Source organism: Maniola hyperantus, chromosome 3 (genome assembly GCF_902806685.2).
Source record: "Maniola hyperantus chromosome 3, iAphHyp1.2, whole genome shotgun sequence".
NCBI lineage: Eukaryota > Metazoa > Arthropoda > Insecta > Lepidoptera > Nymphalidae > Maniola > Maniola hyperantus.
In genome coordinates, this window is record NC_048538.1 from 10,098,155 (window position 1) to 10,112,278 (window position 14,124).

Here is a 14,124-nt window from a genome sequence, read left to right on the forward strand (position 1 = left end):
GTGGCCAAGGGGAGTCTTTTGAAACCCGAGCATGAAAGGAACAATAGGTATAGTATATGAAAAACATTGTATTAAATACTAACTAACTCTAGAAAAACTGGCCAAGTGTCAGGCTCGCGCAACGAGGGTTCCGTACTATAGTCGTATTTTTTCGTCATTTTGCACGATAAGTCAAAAAATATGATGCATAAAAAGAAATAAAATGCTGTTTTAGAATGCACAGATATCATACCTTTCATATGATACCCCACTTGATATAGTTATCTTACTACGAAAGTTGAAAATACTAATTTATTAGTTCACTAGCTGATGCCCGAGACTTCGTATGCGTGGATTTAGGTTTTTAAAAATCCCGTGGGAACTCTTTGATTTTCCAAGATAAAAAGTCTATGTCCCTTTCCAGGTCTTAAACTATACCCATGCAAAAAAAATCACGTCGATCCGTTGCTCCGTTGTGACGTGATTGAAGGGCAAACCAACAAACCAACAAACAAACACACTTTATAAGCAACCAATCGACTTGATTTTATAGAGTTAGTTGGTATAGAGATAGTTGAAAAGACGTAGCGTAACATTGGCTACTTTTTATCTCGGAAAATCAAAGAGTTTCCACGGGATTTAAAAAAACCCTAAATCCACGCGGATCAAATCGTGTGCATCAGCTAGTAATATTATAAATGCAAAACTTGTTGCGAAAGCATGTTTGTTTCTTTGTTTGTTTGTTGGCTTGAGCTTCTTGGCGCGGCAGTGTAATTACGCTGCTGCGCAACGGAGCAAACGGATTTTGCATGGAAATGCAACATAGACTGAAAATAATGTGACATACCTACTCTACTTTTATCCCGGAAAATCAAAGAGTTTCTACGGGATTTTTAAAATCCTAAATCCACGCGGACCTAGTCGTGGGCATCAGCTAGTTAATTGTAAAAGAAGGTAAGGTATTTAGGATTACCTATGACGAAAACAGAATTTAGCGCAGGTTTTATTAAACATTGTAATATTTTCTTACATAGTGGGTATGTAGATAGGGGCAACTGAGTTTATCCCTATGGGTGAGATAAAAAGGTGTAAACTCTAAGTAGCAAACACAATAAATATGCATTTAGTAGGAATCGAGAATCCCTTATGACTAATGTTTCTTAATAATAATATGAATAAGTATGTATATGTATGTAAAAAGCTTATGTTATTTAGTCATGTTTTGGCGTAGGGGGTAAAGGTGTGACAACGTGGGCGAACAAGGGCGCCTGGGCGGGCGGGGCGCGTAGGGCGCCTGGGCGGCCACAGCGGGAGTCGCGTGCGGGCCGATGGCTCGCTGCTCCGCATTGCTTGTCACACTCGTTACGACGCTTTTTACGACACACCCCACTTACTCCGCTTACAAACCCTGCACTAATTCCACCCGACCTCCACCAAGTATAAGTTTTTTACATCCGGCAAACTGTGCCCAGCTAATGGACTAAATCGACTCATTGCTTATTCTATTACCTACTTAGGCACCATACTTCACACATTCAGAAAAATACGTTTTAGTTCGTGAATGGGAAATTGGAAATACCTATACCTATTCATGCCAAATTTATATTTGAAGATAATATTGTCTACAAAATTATATATGTAAGTATACATATAGTATAAGTATCTACCTACTATCAAAAGTTTAATAATATGATATGTCTTTGAGTGTACCAAAATCCTTTTATCTGGAAAACATGTTGTCATTACGATAAATCCCATTCCATGGGCATTGCCATTATCCCAAAAGCTCACTTTGTACCTAAATTGCACGCATTTCGTGGCTTAAACGTGGTGTTTCCGAAATTGATAAAACATAATTATAGGAATATTTTACTTACTGACACATTTCTCTCCACGAAATCCGCAACTAGGCTCTGATAGCGGCACCCGACCGCCGGGCCACTTCATGTCTCGAATAAAGCGTAGTTCCTGTATAAAATAAACTACTTACTTAGACGCTTAAACTAGGCATAATTTATCAAGTAGTTTTTTGAGAAAGGAAAGAATGGATGCATCTTAACTTTCCGCCCATCACGATCACTTGATCATTTGATTGAAGCTTTTCTTTGAAAACTTATTTTTGTTTCGCTCAGTGAAGCAGCACCAAACAAAATACAAAAAAAAAGGAAGAACCAAACCTGTCAATTTATGAGTGTTACGCATACGGCTTTCATTTAGTGACGAATGACGATCACTGAGTTAAGAGACTCACCCCGCTGATCAACAATCACATCAGCGTAGGTACGCTATATGCATCTCAAGATTTGGGTTCGGGGTAGGTATAGTCCGTGACAGGTCGAGATGGCAATCGGGGTTTGAGGCGGAGGGACGCCCCGCACACCCGCATGTCATCTGCACTCGCCCGCTCTGGGTTAGCTGGTTGCTAATTTAGACTTTTAAGTACGTGGTGTTACAAATTAAACGAGGATTTGTAATTGTGAGTCTAGTTTTTATAACCTAAAGACAAGGAGATTGTGGTCAAGCGAAAACATGTCACAAATAATGAAAAACATTTCATGCACCTACATATTACGTATTCTCTGAAAGTAATATCTTATACCACAAGCTTTGTTTGGAATTCCACTCTGCTTTTATCGTACAAAAGAATGTCTATTTAAAGAGTAGAGAAACATTCTACGGTCACAATACTTAGGTATATTATACTTATACTCTTGGAAAGGCCTATGTCCAGCAGTGGACGCAAACAGGCTGATGGATGAATTGATGAATACTTATATAATCTGACGTAGCAAAAGTCCGTCATAATAGTAAATGTACTTATACTTTTTTATTATTTTCATGAGCTATTCTTTCGTAGCTATATAGGAACATATGGGCTATCTAGTTACCTCATATTATTACTTAAAATTCAACTCCGTTATTTACTTATGAGTTAAGTACGCAAATTGATTGAGTAACATAATATGTTTTTGTGACTTTGGTTTGAACCACTCAAGCCCGTGACTGGTTGTGCCCGTGACCTATGTGACTGTTGATTTCTATTAAGTAGGCACTTAAGTATAGGTATACGATCTATGATATTATTATACTAATAAATAACCATGAAACTAATAAAATATATATATATCTATAGCAGTTGCGCATGACTTCTCCGAGTATAATTTCAAATATCCCATTACATTAAGTTTCCCACTGTGAAAAGTCACTCACTCACTTAGGCTCACCACAAAAGCTCTTTGTTACGTAAGTTTGAGACGCAATTATGTTTCTAAACATCTTTCATTCATACGTTTTTATTCATTCATTGGTTGTGGAAGTCAATGGCAGTATGGCGCACCTAGCAACTTGTAGCCGATCAAATCGGTTCAGATAACAAATAAATAAGCTAGAAGATAAGAAGATTACGTATTCAATAAGCGAAAGTATTCAATATAAATTGCGTAATAATAAATACCCAGTACCATTGTACCTGCAAGATTTCTCAATAATTTAAACTTTAACATTTTTGCATGGAGGCTATTGCCTGGAAGAGATCGCTTTAGCGATAAGGCCGCCTTTGCATGCTACATCTATTAGAATAAGATCCTTGTATTGTGTTTTTTCAATGTTTACTTTGTGTTATGTGTGCAATAAGTGTCAATAAATAAAAATAAATAAATATTTGAAATTCGCGCCATCTTGGATTATTATTATTTTATTTGTTGTTATAGCGGCAATAGAACTACAAACTCTAAGCAACACTCTACCTATTACGGCTCATGAGATACAGCCCGCTGACAGACAGATGGACAAACAGCGGAGGCTTAGCGTAAAACTGTGGTAATAGGGTCCCGTTGACATTGATTCTCTTCGGGGTACGGGGACACTAAAACTATTTGTTTTAGATTTGGAGTCATTTTATCTTAAATAACGTTGGATATTATATTAGATATGGACGTGACGGCTTGAGGACTGAACTCTGAAGTCCACGAGTTAACGTTATTTCCGTCTTCATAAGAACGTATTTCATTCGCTTTAGTATTCAACAGACGTCTTCTTTTAAAACAATTTAGCTTTTTATAGAGCGTACCTAATGTTTTATGATATGATCATGTTCATTCATCAGGTAAGTATTTGCATGTTTATCACTTATGTATTCTTAAGTAGCGTGCTTTGAGAGGCGTTCTAAGATAGGTAAAGGTTTCTAAATATTTTGTGCGTAGACAGTTGCTTAGAGACAAATGCACAAAATAATAACTTGGGCTGAAAGAATTAGGCACAAGTTGACACAATAGAACCGATGCATATTATATTTTGAGTAGAGCCGTGCTTTCACTGGTATTTAGGTATGAAGCTATGAGTAGTTTAGGTAATAATATAAGTAGTACTTGGTAGTAGTGATTTTGGGAGAGTATCTAAGTGAAAAGTAATTTAGTTACCGACCGGCGCAGTCTTGTGTAGAACAGCGAGAGGATAGAGACCCGGGGGATGCGTAGCGTCGACGGATAAAAGCGTATAATTTCCTTCGGCGTCGCCATTTTCATCCATATGAATCCAGTACCTGTTGTGAAAGAAAAGAGCTATTCTAAATATATAAAAGGAAAAGGTAACTGACTGACTGACTAACTGATCTATCAACGAACAGCTCAAATTACTGGACGGATCGGGCTGAAATTTGGCATGCAGATAGCTATTATGACGTAGGCATCGGCTAAGAAAGGATTTTTGAAAATTCAACCCCTAAGGGAGTAAAATAGGCGTTCGAAATTTGTGTAGTCCACGGGGACGAAGTCGCGAGCATAAGCTAGTTGCTTATAAAATTATAAAATAATTGTGAAATGCGTAAGAAACGTTGCAATAGTTGGGTATTTGACTCCAATTTTTTTATTGCTTTATTATAAACTAGAATAAAAATAATGACGTAAACTGAAAAACGAATTAAATCGATCAAATAACAAAAAAGTTAAAAGCATTTAAATATTTCTGATTAGACAGAGATAGCGATACTGCAGTTTGACGTCACACCTACTAATGCCATAGTAGCTTCGTGCGGTTTCATACAAATTTTCGTTTTGCGAGAGGGGTAGAAGACCCTCCCACCCCAAAACTAAAATGCATGTAACTTTGTAAATCTTTGTTGGATTTTAATATTTTTTTCAGTGTACGTCATTATTTTTATCCTAGTTTATAATATAGTAATAATATTTATCAAATTCAAAAGTAGGCAAATACCCAATTTAGTATTATTAGATTGTATTCTTATCATAAATAGAGGACGGGATTCCTCAACGGGTAACAGCGAAAATGTAGACTCACCATAAATCATGATATATAGGTACCTACATAGAATATAGCATACAGATACAATACATTTTCATTTCTACCCTATTAGTATAACAGGTTTGATTCCGTTAAAAGAAAATTGGTGTGCCTAAATTTCTCAGTGCAATCACAGACTATATAAATAGTACTGTTCAGGCAGACCTATGTTACTCTCCGTCTTTTCCACTATCTCTATGCCAAAAATCAAGTCGATTGGTTGCTTAGTTAGGGCGTGAAGGAAGGACAAACAAACAAACACATTTTCGCATTTATAATATTACATAGATAAAAAAATTACACTCCTAAGCTAATTGAAAAATACTCCGTTAAAAGCCGTAAAGATAAGAGTGCAAATTATTTTGTACTTACAAAAATGGAAAAATGTTAATCAAAAATGTAGTATGTAATGTTAATTATTTAGACACTGGCGTATACTAAGAAAGGTGGTATGTACTTAGCTAGCTATTATGACGTAGGCGTCCGCTAAGAAAGGAATTTGAAAATTAATCGCCTAAGGGGGTGAAACAATGGTTTGAAATTTGTGTAGTCCACGCGGACGAAGTCGTGAGCATAAGCTAGTTATTCATAAATATCAACGAGCAACCGTTGAGTTTCTTGTTGGTTTTCCTCGGTAGGCGCATTCCGAAACATAATTCAAAATTTCGAAAGCACTTTCTTTTATAATCTAAATAAAAACCATTCTGCGATTATTGTGAATGTGGATTTCAATTCATTTCACTTCGATTATTCAATTTATATAGAACCTTCGCGAGAAATGTTGCAAAAAATATTGTCATCATCATTACTTAGGTAGGTATATCTACCTACCTAAAATCATAAAACGAAGTGGAAGTGAAGTGAAAGAAGTGGGAAAAATGTCATCAACTCCTGGTACAACGAGATAACTCTGAGGCGATGACGATGGGTCGGGTCATGTTCTGCGAAAAGAGGAAGAAACGCTCAAGTGGCGTTGCAATGACAGCCTGGAGATCGAAGAAGATCTGCTGGTCGATTCCGGAAAACTAGTATCAATCATTATTACAATCGCAATAGTTGTGATTAGCTGAATTTATTTATGGTATTCTTGTTGCAACAATGCATTGTAGGCAATAGTGAGCGAGTATCAACCAATCACATGCGGTCTTTACTGTACTGGCTGACCAACCAACACTCAGAGGAGATCCATTGAAGCAGACTCTATTTCTTTAATTCTTTATTGGGTTTACGTACAAAAACAATTTTAACTATTCAAAATACGTTCACAAAATGACAAGCTTATTATAGACAAACACAGCATGCATACAAAAAGACTCTAAAAGACAGGCAGCATCTAGACATGGAGAACAACTGCTGCAGCTCTAAGTTCCATGAGGGAATAAAATGACTCCATCAACATCATCATCATCATACTAAGAGAAGTACGATTCTAGAAAAGACTTGTTGCAGGGTAGATTGTTAAGAACCGATGATGGTATATCTAACAGTTATGGCTAAGGCGATTCAAAAGAGCTGGAACTGCGTACTATTAAATGAAACATGTTTTGAATTTTTAGTTAGGTACGACTTTTTACGAGACTACTTAGCAAAGTACGTACCTAATAAAACTGTTTTAGTGGTTTGGTTGATTTCTAGTTCTGTCAAGTTGTAGGTACGCTTAGAATATTAAATTACTTGTTACTATTACGTAAGAAAACACCTCATGAACAATGCTGATGAGTAATGATACCTTCAGTTCTATTTTCTATGATACCTATCTAGTGATTTGTTGTGCCAACGGTTAATACTTAACTTGAATAATAAGACCGGCCAAGTGCGAGCCAGACTCGCGCACCGAGGGGTCCGTACTACATTTTTATTTTTTAGACATTTTGCATGATAAATCAAGAATAATTATTATGCATAAAAATAAATAAAAATCTGTTTTAGAATGTAGAGATAAAGCTCTTTCATATGAAACCCTACTCGGTAGGTATAGTTATCTTACTTGGAAATTGAAAACACTAATTATTATTTGTTCATGAACACATTTTTTTTGTGAGGTAACCACAAATTCACGATTTTCAGATTTATTCCTTTACTTGTGCTATAACACCTACCTACCTACCAAATTTCATGATTCTCGGTCAACGAGAAGTACTTACAAGGTTTTCTTGACAGACATGAATGTCGGACAGACGGACAGGCAGACAGACAACAAAGTGATTCTATAAGGGTTCCTTTTTCTTTTTTAGGTAAGGAAGGGAACCCTAATGTTATATATTATGGTTAATCTATTTTCACCAATAGATAACGAAGCTGAGGCGAATCGGCAAGTAGGGTCTATTAAATAGTAGGTATAATTTTCTCAACATAGGTTAATAGTACTCACCCCATGACACTGCGATACGTTGTGTTGCGCGTACGCACAGCAATGGCGCGGCCGTCACGAGCGTTCTCTCCTGTACGCAGAGCATCGGCCAAGGCTCTGGCATACACCCAAACAGCATCGTGAAGCCATGCCGCTTCCACTGGGATCTGAACATAGGTTTAGCATATAATATTTAAACGCAAAGTAATGCAACATTTTAAAAGATAAAAGATAAAGAGAGAATTTCACTGAACTGCTAAGCCTAGCCATTCAGTGAAGCAATAGCGCCAATGTATTGGGCATTATGTCTCTTGGATTTTTGGTTTATTTTTTGTAAATATTAATTTTTAGTGGGAAGCTTCTTCGGTAAATAATTTTTTTCTATGGATCTATTATGAACATAACAAGGTCTGAAATTGGAAACAAAATCTTTCATATGTATGTGTATGAAAACAAATTCTGATTTTTAATAAAAAAAATTACAAAAAAAATAAAAACCGACTTCGATACACAAACACTAAAAATTTAAAAATAATTTAATTTATTACCGAATATATAATGTATACAAGAGTTAATATAGTTCCATAATAATACTTTTTGGTACCGGTGCCAATTAGCTTTAGCTGCGCGAATCGTCTAGACTTCATATTTTTATGAGACTCCACAATGGGACCTCATTGGCACCGACCCCAAAAAATATTATTATGGAACTATATTAACTCTTGTATACATAATATATTCGGTAATAAATTAAATTATTTTTCAATTTTTAGTGTTTGTGTATCGAAGTCGGTTTTTATTTTTTTTGTAAAAAAATTTTATTTCACAATTTTTAGTGGCCCCATGGAATGACTGGTTAAAAATCTACTGTTTACTAAGCTATTACACTGATCGCGAGCAATTTACTCTTATCCGTTGAGGAGTTCCAGTATCTATCTTCGAAGATGTTCATCAGATCTTCACCAAATTTAAATGGGACCAACTTTGAAGTATACCCTTTCAAACAAAAAAAGAATTTTCAAAATCGGTCCAGGTGTCTTTGAGTAATCGGGGAACATACATAAAAAAGAAAAAAAAAAAAAAATGATTCCGACGAATTGAGAACCTCCTCCTTTTTTTGAAGTCGGTTAAAAACCGAAAAACTTTTTAGCTTTTGAGTTTTTTTTAATTTTTCAAACTCCTTTTGGTAATTAGTTCAATTCTTTTACTTACTTAGTTCTTTTAGAAAATCATTTATTACAATTCTTAGCTCTCCACTCGGCTCGGATCGCAATAAACCCAGTTCTAAAAAAGAATTTGCAAAAAACCCTAATAACCGTTAAATTTAGGTATCTGGGACAGCAGTCAATGTTATCTGTTTTCCGGTTAACGCGCTGATAAGAACATAAAAGTTGATAGAAAATGAAAAAACTGCACCGTATAAAGGAAAATGTTATTTATTCCTTCCTCCTATCAAACTTTTTGTTCAAGATCACTTGGCCGTGACTTGGGTAAGTACGAAGTAGTACCTAGTAAGTAGACTACCTAGTACCCATCAGCCACCTAGATAGGATATTCTTTAAATTTTCAAGATTCTACGATACGTGTTGTTGAAAATTATTTCAGCAGCAAGTAATACCTACGTATGATTTTGTAAAATTCCCTACTAAGAAGATCTTGTAAAATTACCTATTAAGGTACCTGGTTAATAAATTTTATGACACGTTTTAGTAAATATTAAAAATCTTAAAATATCATATCTAAGCACTTTATAGCCCTCGCATTTCCTTCTATTAGGGAAGGAAAAGAATTGTACTGATTAAGTGCTTGACCAATTTATACCTATTATGTATCCGCTTATTAATATTCGAAACGTGTACCTAGAGCAGGAAAATTAATTAATTTTGTTACATCACACATAAAGGCGAAGAAAATACTTTCACAACCTGACAAACGTTTCTTTTCCGGACAAATATTATATTTTATTCTTTGCTCTGAACTCTGTCTGAACTAAAACGTATTTTGAAACAATCCGCAATTTGTCATCAATATAGAGATTCCAATTCGTTACGTATTATGATGTCAGAAGCCAGATGGTAATCGTTCCACATAAAAATTTGTGAACTGTTAAATCTGGGTTAGAACGATAAATAAGGACGTTAGTTAAATAAAGTTACGGCGTACGCGGATTTAAAGTAAAATAAAAAACAAACATGTAGGTACCTACCTAGAATATACATAATTTAATATACTAGGTATTACATACTGTCTCGAAATTGTATCTGGATTTCGTACTTACCACTTTACCTCCGCCTAATGCAAGCAACGGATTTGTAAAATTAAACGGTGGCATCTGAAGTCTTCTGTTAACTTCTCTGGCAAACACAGGGTAGGAAGGCGCAGGGGACGGAGCTACTGCCAGGTAAGAACGGAATGCTTTCGGAACTTTCGGGCCCGGTTCTTTGCGTAAAGGTCCCGCAAGGTACCGAATGGCTTCGTCGGGCTCATATTTGTCTACATCAACGCCTATTGCAGCGTATTCTCCTGTAACGAAAATGTTCTTTAGGATTCCATTTAATAATTTATAGAGCTCCTTCCTTCATTAGTAATACAATCCCCTAAATAGCGCGGTATAATATTCATATAACAAGTTGCTCATAATAAATTCCATGTTGACATCAAAACTTTACAACGTTATAAGCATATATTGTAGGAACAATAAAGGGAATATTGTAGACAAATATTATATTATCAGATGGTCGAATTTATACGCCCATACTTTTCAATTAAAGAAATTGATACGGCTAAAAGGATGCCATTCATATTTCAACGATAATGGATCTATGCTTTCTTTTCTCTAATTCATTTGATTTTATATAGGTATACCTACTTTCAAAGAACATTTCTATAATTTTATTATGGCCGTAATAAATAATACCCATAAACTTATAAAACAAGCCAATAACTTTAAAACTTTTAAGTTGTTTTGTTAATTTACCGACAATATCAATTCACAATCGTTAGATCTTCTTGATTTACTTGGGCAGTATGCGTAGCCAGAGCTCTGCAGCATCAGGATTGAGGAGTTGTTTTGTCATGGGAACGAAAACGTGTAAAAATCGGTTCATCAGAAGCAATCGAAAGATCCATCGGAAGATTTGAAACACATATAATAAATACTTATACGAAAATTTGAAGCTAAATTAAACTAAAATAAAATGAACAAAAAAATTACACTGGCAATTTATCTACAAAACATGTTTTATGTAGATAGCTGGTTTTACTCTGGTAATACAAAACAATATATAGGAATACCGATCAATTTACCATGTGTGATTACTGAATATACATGTCGGATCCGTAGTAGGTAGGTATGGTTAATCAATCAATCACGCCCACGCAATTATTTTCCGGCGAATGGTTTTATTAATACCCGTCTATTTACGTACACTTTACGTATTTTCAAAACTAATAAAGTAACTTGTTATTTGTATACTTAGTTACAAACTTGATTTCAGAATTACAAAATGAGTTGTAATTGATTTCAAATTTTGAGATAACGTGTAGGTATATTCATTCAAATAAGTAGAAATTAGTTTCTTATTCAGATTTCAGAAGTTACTTATTTTTTCTTAATTATTTATTATTTAAATATACTTACTTACCTAGGTACATTATAAATTGGATCGTAAATATTTTACCTGATTCCAGGAGCTTCATTGCATCTAAAGCTTGCATCAGTCCGATATGATCGTGATAGTAACCGACTGAGACATAAACTGAAAGAGAATATATATATTTTTTAGTTTTTGTAGTTAAGTACTTAATAGTTCTCTGAAGCTGACTACTTATGCGAGCTATAACAGCAGCTGTAGATAACTGTTGCAAGTGTTGATAAAATAATGCAGTGTGTTCGTGGTTAGCGAGCGGCTCATCCATCCTACATTTAGCGTAGCCCGTAGGCTGAATGATTGTCGATTATTGCCCCGAAAAGGGTGCTAGCACCCGGCTCGGCACATGGCTCGCACCGCGAATGGGCTTGTCGTAATGCATGGTCGCCGTGGTTTTTGAAATCGGGTTAGCACTTAATTACAAATTGTAATAAGCCCGCACTGTGAAATTTCTTGTCCGCAGAACTCTGTGATATGGAAATTGTATGAAGAGGTTCGCGTGCATTTTTTTCGCAGCTCGATTTCACAGTGTGGGAATTGGGATTACCCTCTACAACGGTTAGGTACAGCACGCTGAATGTTAAATGTAGTTGACTTACTCCTAGTGTCTTTGTACGTTTCTCTGACAATATCCATGAAAGGGTTTCGCGTATAGTTGTCCGGTATATCGCCGTAATAGTATGGTTGTCTGTACACTTGTACCGTGCGGATGGATATTTTCTTCTCATTAGCAGCGGTTATTATAGCGAAAGCCAGTCTTGAAAAATCATGGTTTGGTGCTTTGAGGTAGACGACGGCAATCTGTTGCAATAAAAAGATTTTTTTTATACCTATAGGTCTACAATACATTACATTACATTACTATTTTTCTCCTAAACAAAATATATTTAGTAAGTACAGTACGCGGCCGAAAGTAATGTACATCGACCTTTAGAAGGAGATAGCAGATTTGTAGAGCACTCTCTCTGTCGTTGAGACCGACAAAACGTCATATAAGTTTGAGTGACAGAGACAACGCTCTACATAGCCAAAATGATTCGTGTGCACAGTATTCGCGCATCATTCAACAAACTTGAGTGTCAAATTTTTTTGTAAAGGAAATTCCAAATTCAAAACTATTTTCAGTGAGTGCGTGAGAATTAAGGTATTCACGGGCATTTTTATTATTCGTGACAATCAAATTCAAAACTGAAATAGATACTGAGCTTAGAAATAATAAACCATGGCTCTTTTTAAAGTAATGATTTTATGTCTACTTAGATATTTTCCACGTTAAATATGGTAAACTAATGTGATCTAAAATTAACTCAAAAGTCGGGGGGCCACAATACGAAATGTTTACATGCATGAAATTGAAATGCGTGAGTACGGCGACCACGGAGCGGGAGATGTCGATGTCGGAAGGGCGCGTGCGGGCGAACGTTGCGTATACACGCTTGTTCGAACTCGCCACGTCTCTGCAGTACTGGAACAAAATGGCATTCATTGCAGAGACAACTACTACTGCCGGCTTTTAATTAAGGGAATAATCTATTAAGTAGGTATATAATTGACATTAGCACCTCCCTGGCGCAGTGGTGGGCGCTGTGGTCTTATCAGTGGGAGGTTCCGGTTCCGGTTCGATTCCCGGCAGGGGAAGTTGGAATTTTATAATTTACTAGCTGATCCCTGCGGCTTCGCCCGCGTGTATATAATATGTCTATGTCACTCAGGAATAATGTAGCTTTTTATTGGTGAAAGAATTTTCTAAATCGGTTCAGTAGTTACAGAGATTATCCCCTACAAACAAACTTAACGACATTACCTCTTTATAATATTAGTATAGATTTCCTCTGGTCTGGTCTTGTCTGGAGGCTTTGGCTAGTTACCACCCTACCGGCTAAGCCGTGCCGCCACGCCAAGTGATTTAGCGTTTCAGTAGCATAGCGTTCGGTATCGGTTTCATAAAAACTGCCATACCCCTTCCAGGTTAGCCCGCTTCCACCTTAGACTGCATCATCACTTACCACCAAGTAAGATTGCAGTCAAGGGCTAACTTGTACCTGTGTCTCAATTTAAAAAACAAAATATATTATACTTAAAAGTTAATACTTTTGCCCGCGAATTCATCCGCGTGAGCTACAGGAACTGTGTATTATTTCACGATAATTTATAGCCTAGCAGAAATAGTGGTGATATTATTTAAGAAAATTAGTTAAGCAATGTACCTACCTCTGTGTCGCCCCCTCTTACATAGGTGGAGCGTGGAAATCAGAACCAGAAGGATCGGTCGAAAGAAGCAAAATTTATCGTTATTTAAAAGTAATGTCTTCAACGGTGAATAGCTGTCGATAAAATATGATAGACTATAAGAAGGATGTCAACTTACGTAGCTAATCATGGGCAGGTTGAAGGCAGCAGCCATGCGGCCCTCGTGGACGCATGTCTCCTGCGGCCCGATGAATGCAGACACGTTGGCAGCCCATAACGAGGCCACCTGTTGTGAACATATCATCTTATTTATCAGGAATATTATATAGGAACTTATAGGACTTGTTCTGAAGTGGAGAGCTAGTAGTTTATTCTAGGAGAGCAGTGTGGGACGCGCGGAGTACAAGTGGGACGATTGCCAGCCAGGTGGATTGACAACCTTAAGAAGTGGGATGTGGGGCGGAGGACCGTGTGGTAGCACGTTCTCGGGAAGGTCCAGCGCTGGACGCAAACAGGCTGATTGATTGCTTGAATTTTTTTTGAGCTAGCTATTGAGGCTTTATTCTGGATGAACTTCGCACCATCCTTGTTCGCATCATCATGATCAACTCATCGCCGCGATGGTTCATTACTGAGTTTAGCGTCCTTTCAGAATTA

The 14,124-nt window shown here is 36.5% G+C and overlaps 1 protein-coding gene across 2 annotated transcripts in view; it reads right to left on the reverse strand.

The window, feature by feature from the left end:
- The window catches only part of LOC117996150 (guanylate cyclase 32E), a 56,679-nt gene that overhangs the window by 18,917 nt on the left and 23,638 nt on the right, over positions 1-14,124 (reverse strand). For both annotated transcript variants that reach the window (XM_034984153.2, XM_069509275.1), the window contains exons 4-11: positions 13,646-13,753; positions 12,620-12,742; positions 11,877-12,078; positions 11,308-11,385; positions 9,906-10,150; positions 7,649-7,794; positions 4,402-4,519; positions 1,857-1,947 (exon numbers count right to left, since the gene is read on the reverse strand). In XM_034984153.2, coding sequence (XP_034840044.1) covers positions 1,857-1,947; positions 4,402-4,519; positions 7,649-7,794; positions 9,906-10,150; positions 11,308-11,385; positions 11,877-12,078; positions 12,620-12,742; positions 13,646-13,753 — 1,111 coding nt within the window. The remainder of the gene's footprint in view (positions 1-1,856; positions 1,948-4,401; positions 4,520-7,648; positions 7,795-9,905; positions 10,151-11,307; positions 11,386-11,876; positions 12,079-12,619; positions 12,743-13,645; positions 13,754-14,124) is intronic.